General features: G+C 40.2%; 1 protein-coding gene across 1 annotated transcript; it reads left to right on the forward strand.

Moving 5' to 3' along the window:
* Window positions 1–2,561: 2,561 nt before the first annotated feature.
* Window positions 2,562–4,568, forward strand: LOC139443947 (uncharacterized). Its single transcript, XM_071224832.1, has one exon. The coding sequence runs from the start codon at window positions 2,618–2,620 to the stop codon at window positions 3,725–3,727; it is 1,110 nt and encodes a 369-aa protein (XP_071080933.1). The 5' UTR covers window positions 2,562–2,617; the 3' UTR covers window positions 3,728–4,568.
* Window positions 4,569–6,465: the final 1,897 nt, after the last annotated feature.

Genomic DNA, 6,465 nt, shown 5'->3' on the forward strand with positions numbered 1-6,465 from the left:
TATATTTCACATTGACAGTTTGTAAGAATATCAACAGTTAATACACTGCCGTGCAAAAATAAGTATACACTTGAAAACTGAATTTAATGAGACTGAAGACTGAAAACAGTCGCCAAAACTCTGCAAACTTAAGGTTCATAACATACTTATGATACCCGTATCCAATGCATCACAATCGAACAACCATTTCTTGTTTGTTTTTTCACCCACCTAAAACATGGATTTACACTCTCTTTTGCCCGGCAATTTATATGTTTATATTTAGTAATAACGGTCGGTAATATGAACACGAAAGACAATGGAATAAGTATTCAAATGCAGGCGTTAACTTATACGAAACATCATTGCTTTAAAAGTATATGTAAAACAGATAAAATGCTAATGTTGTCATGTTGCCCCTTGAAACTGACAGCTATGTACAGTATTGTTTCGGACGACGAACCATAACAGGGGTGGACCACCCCATAAAATCATAGACCACAGCATTAGCTGGGCCCCCGGTGCGCATGAAACCATTCGGCATTCTTGCAGTTTAAACATGAACAAACACAACGCCCTCGGAAATAGTATCTGAGAATGTCCACTCTCCCGAGCAACTGCTGTGAATATGAAAGGCGGGTTGTCCCGACAACAGCACCCAGCTGGCACACCCGAAACAATCCTAGCACGTCGTTGGACATTAATGAAGTCCAAACATGACTTAATGGTCAGGTCACGTGTCTGGGGTGTCGACTGTGGAGAGAAATATTTAACGTGTGTTTGATGAGAGCGTTAACTTGGTATTTGGTGCAGCCGAACACGTGTGTTGGTGTGTTGTGGTAAGTTTTCAACCTTCCAGAGTTATTTTATGCATATTTGAACTTATTTCAGAAGCCGAACGTTTAAACAGACCGCGGGGATTGGTGAGATTATACTTCGTGGGATATGAAGTATGTAATATATATGTAAATCTCACGTACGTATTTGAAATCTAATTAGCGCCGCTGTCTGATGAGAGAACATCTGTGTTGGTACTCCAACAGTTCAATTTACCGTTACTTTCACATTTCAGCATACGTTCGTGTCATTGTATATTGTTTTATAAACGGAAAAATTAGAATACAACATGTAAATATGAAAGGCTTCAAGTAGGAAACTGGGCGCTCATGCAAGATCGACAATCACATTTCATTTATGTATCTATTACACATATGAGTGAGTGAGGATGGTTTTACGGTTTTAGCAATAACCAAGCAACATCACGGCGGGAGACACTAGGAATGTGCTTCACACATTGTATCCATGTGGGGAATCGAACCCGGGTCTTCAGCGTGCCGAGCGGACGCTTTAACCACTAGGCCGCCCTCTATTTACATGATAAACTGCGTTGATTTATGGGGATTCCCAAGTGCAGCATGGGGAAGCTTTAAAATGTATGTCGGTTATTGTTTATAGTCATTTACTCTTGTGAATGTTTAAAGTGTATGTATGTTAATAGTCGATATGTATGCAAACATTTGATATATTTATTTCATATTAACAATTGGTATGCATATCGACAGTTGGTAAACAGCAAATATATTTCATACGTACATGTACATTTATTACGCATGTCAACAGTGTATGCCATATATATTTCATATTACTAATTGATATGCATGTCAGCAGTTAGTATGTGTTTTTATTTTGTATGTACAATTAGTATGCATGAAAACAGTTAGTATATGACAAATATAGAGCATATATGTACAGTTAGTATGCACGTCAGTTTGTATAACATTTAATATCTGTAGTTTATGTCATATTAATAGATAGTATTAACGTCAACAGCCACATGGACTTTTTAAAAAAGAAATGTTGTCATATCTGTCACATTTCCCGTTTCATAAACAACATCTTGTGGGTTTTTTAAAAACATTGCCATAATATTTCCATTCTTTGTGAAGGTCAATTATTGGGTTAAAGCAGTTAATGTTTTCTTGAAATATTTTCATAGATCCAATCTGTCATATTCTTCGTTTGGGATCAGCAAATGTCGCCTCATACCAAATGATCCCTTTTGTGTTCTGTTTTAGGCAACCAAGAAAAACACAGTAAACGCGTGACTTCGCTTCTTAGCAGAATTTTGGGAATGGGAAAACACAAAGTTTAATTTGCTGACTCGAAAGTGATTTGCTTTCTCTTTCTCCGAAACACGAGTGACATTTTGACACATGTGTGCAAAGTGAGAGCAGGGTAACTTTAAAAATTCCCCTTGAGTGACATTATCCCCCCCGGTATCCGAGATTGTTAGAAAAAGACGCCATATTTCGGGACGGGCGTTTTTCCATTCTCGGGAGAGCGGGCTTTTGTTAAGAGAGCTGGATGGCATCCTCTACCCTCAGTCACGAATTTGGAGAATTTGGACTGAGAATTTTCCGGCACACTAGGAACAAGATGAGAGAGCGATAAGGGGGGAATCCGTGCACGAGGTATATATTTTTGTTTGTTTTGACACTTTCCAATTCGCATGTTTAGGATGACTTGGGAGCCAGTTTCAGCATTACGGGCATGTTAACATTCCGTACAATTACCTGGTGGTGTAGAGCCTGCCATCGCGAGACTTCTGGCCTCCCGACCAGCGTGTTGTATCCCAGTTATGACAGAAGACTGCCGAACCTCCCGCGTGCAACACGTGCATCGCAGAACCCGAGGCACTAGCCAAGGAGAGCAGAGGGCGGGAACCTGCGCGTGGCGGGAAGCAGCAGACGACAGTTCTAGTGGAAGAGATCACGAAATAGAGAAAGACGCCTCCTCTCTTCTGCGGTTTGTCAACTTGGTATCCAGGGATATAAAAACGGTTCTGGCTTCACCCAACAGATCTAAGCGTGTTGTCGATCATCGGAGATATATCCAGCGGCAGCTATCATATCTGTTAAAGCCTGGCACCGAAACCTCACTGGGTGCTGTGGGCGACCCTTCTCTACAAACACGGAGGTCGTGTTCTGTCAACAACAAGTGGTCATCTAAGGACACTACTGACCAAATGACCAACACCTGTAGCAGTAAAGATCGTGTTTCTCCCCTGCCGGAAAAATACTCCTTTCTTCTTCCCCCTAACCCCGCCGGCATGAACGGTTTTCCTACGTCGTCGTCATCGCTACCAACGTCGGCCAAAAGTCATATCGACGTTCGTCATCTTAGGCCGGGATTTGTCGACAGTGGGCACTTTTATGCATCACATGAAAAGTCCGATGTTCCTCTTAGACAGCGCCATCTGCCAGCATCGTTCTGGAAGGAACCTAATGTCCCTAAACATCAAATGGTTCCGGGAATGTTACCTTTCAATTGGTATCAGCAAGGACACGAATACAAGGACTTCTTAGACCGACTCCATATAGCTCAAGCCCATGGACTTGGTGCGGTGGGTAGCAGATTTCCAATAACTGAGTTTTTGTATTACAACTATGGCATGAAGAACAGGATGGACGCACAAGCCACGCCGTTCAGGGACAATTTATGGCCTCTTGGCCACCCACAGCAAAACAAGAAACATTCATTACCTACAGTACCACTCACTGGTGGGTGTCCATACATTGGGTGTAACTGTACCAATCCGAACCCAGAGTCATCCCATAAAGGACTTGAATGTCAGGGGCCTGTGCCACCACGGCTAGACTTGCTTCAGTCGTCAGTATGGAAACCTGTTCCGACCAAATCATTGTCGTCATACCCGACCCGATTCCACCCATTTATGCATGCGCGGTGATTATATTGTGATAGTGACATTGTGAGTGCGTTATTTATTAACTGAAGACATGATTTGGTCATTATATGACGGATGTTGGTGCAAGTTCGTGTTCTTAAACTGGATTTTCCAAAGGATCACGTTAGAGGCAAGATTAAAGACATGATCGCATCGGAAATGCGTAAACGTCATAATTGTTGTATCATTCATAAACGATGTAAATGGTATTATATGTGATGCAACGCCATGGAATCTGAACTTACTGGTGTATACATGTATATTTACTATCAATTGTGTACGTTTCAAACTTAATGGCTTGCCTTGACTGTTTGAAATCAGGCCATAACGCCTAACGTACGGACTAACTTGTGGACAGTGGCATGAATAAATCCACTCACAGTGAAATGTACGTCCGTGAAACTTGGAGAATATATGCGGACATGAAATTCTCACAACCAAGACAATTGACAATTATATTCATGAAATTCACACGGGATATTTTCATGAAGTCTCTCTCCATCACTCAAACTAGTGGAAATTACATAAACATATATTCACTCTTTACTCTCATAATATCTAGTGATAACTAGAAAAGTGTGGTTTTGAAGAATTGACATGTCAAACATATTAAAGAAGAGGGAAGTATGTGATATTCATTGATTTCCTCTCCGTTAGTTGTGTCTGCAATACGCCATTAAGTGATCGTGACGCCATTACGTGACCATGACTTGCACCTGGATTCATGGAGCGAACTTTCGGATTTGCGGCCCATGTCCGAATAATCTAACGAGTGATCCCATTGTTTATACAAACAGTACCAATCATATGCATGTCACTATGTTTGTTCATGTTTACATTTCTGTTCTCATCGAGGTATGTTGTGATCTATAATTTCATAATAGCAAACATAATACATTCGTTGCATAATCATATTGAATAATGTTTTATAAATTAAAATATTGATTTTGACGTGTTATTTTAGTTTTATGTTTGATAACTTTTGATTGGGCGTGTTACGTTTGAGGTTGACATAAAATTAACGTTGACATTATTTAACTTACTCTCAGAATATTTAATATTTCGTTAAATCTGTAAAGTTTCTCAAAAGAATATTTCTTTGTTTGCCAACATAAATTCAACTTTGTGAGGATTACATTCTGCTATTAAAGCCAATAGACTTTGCAGAAGAGACTTACAGCTACGTGGCTGTGTCTGTCGTATTGTTACTTTTAAGGAGTTGGATATGTCGTTAAAATAATTTACTGACACAATTTGGTCTAAAACATGTAGAATGTCTGTTTAGCTTTTCAAAAGCGAAGCTAATAGTGTAATATAACTTGGTTCTTAAGTAGCATTTAGCCACAGTGTGGTTTTAAAGTTCTATTTGATGACCCTTTTCACCGCAGGAATTTGGGTAATTTGAAAAGAGATATCTCGTGCGGACATAATGGGTATAATATAAGTTTTCAAACACACGCAAGTGTGTTTTTGTTATGAACGACGCAGATGTCGTGAGGGCATTTGTAGACCGAATGTTTAACTTAACTTTCAAATTCCATAGTCTTCGTGCAGATGTGGTGTCTTTCAAATAGGGAATTGTACCCCTCCGCCACCCAATCCCCCACCCCCACCCATCCCTACTTCATACTTCACCCACAAACCCCACGGAACCAGTGAAGATGACTGACTGACCGATGGGCGAGAGTAAAGGTACACACAACACTGTTACCGTTCGTTTACTGCTGTATTCAATATAAATACTGCCTATAAGAACGGTGAAGATCCAGGTTAGAATTGATCTTTAACAACCTTTCTTGTAAGAGGCGACTAACGGAACTGGTGTCTTATCCCAATTGCGTAAATTGATGCTCATGATGTCAATCACTAGACTGTCTGGTACGGACTCGATTATTTACACACTGCCGTCATATGGCTGTAATATTGCTGGGTCTGGCCTGAAACACCAAACAAACAAACAGCCTATAAGCGATAAGTAACTCAGTGGGATTTTGTATCTTGTGCGTTCACTACTGTCAAACATGGCCTGTTTGACCTCGCGCTACATTGAAAGTACATGCATAGACCTTGCTTCGTATTTTAACCGTTACTATTTCCACTTCCATCAATATGCATTGATAATACCAGTGTTATCCTCCGCGTCACTAGGCACCATTCACTCACTCACTCCACATCATCATTGCCGTGTTTCATGCCCACGAAAATACTTCCATTGACACCCCGTTAAACACATCGAGGTCGCCCGGGTAAACACAGGACAAGGTATAATATCCACGCAGTATGGATAACTGAAATTCATTTTTGAATAGGGATATTTGTGTTTAAAGAGTATACATGTTTACTTTTTTTGTGTGCACGTGTAATTGTGTAACTCTTCGAACATATAAGTAGTTTTTCCTTGATCAGGGCTGTAGTTGCTAATAATAGGATATTAAACATGAACAAGTGATATTTGGGTGATTGATAGATGGGCTCAAGTTGGTCCAGTATGAATTGTATAGCTGACCCGGAACATGGATATTTAACCAGAGTCGCCGAAAAGGGTGATGCACATGCGAAAGGTTCAGAGAAAACATTTCACGCAGGGGCGACACTCACAGTGTTCAAACAATTTTTGAATACAGTTATCGAGATAATGATGTATAAACATTCAGTTGCTTTGATTCTTTGAATCTTAGCCATGGTTTAAATAAGTAAGACCACTCGGACCATCGAATTGTTTAGTAGTAATCGTGGTTATA

The sequence above is a fragment of the Haliotis cracherodii genome, unplaced genomic scaffold (assembly GCF_022045235.1).
Source record: "Haliotis cracherodii isolate W230 unplaced genomic scaffold, xgHalCrac1.p SCAF_5, whole genome shotgun sequence".
Classification (NCBI taxonomy): Eukaryota; Metazoa; Mollusca; class Gastropoda; order Lepetellida; family Haliotidae; genus Haliotis; species Haliotis cracherodii.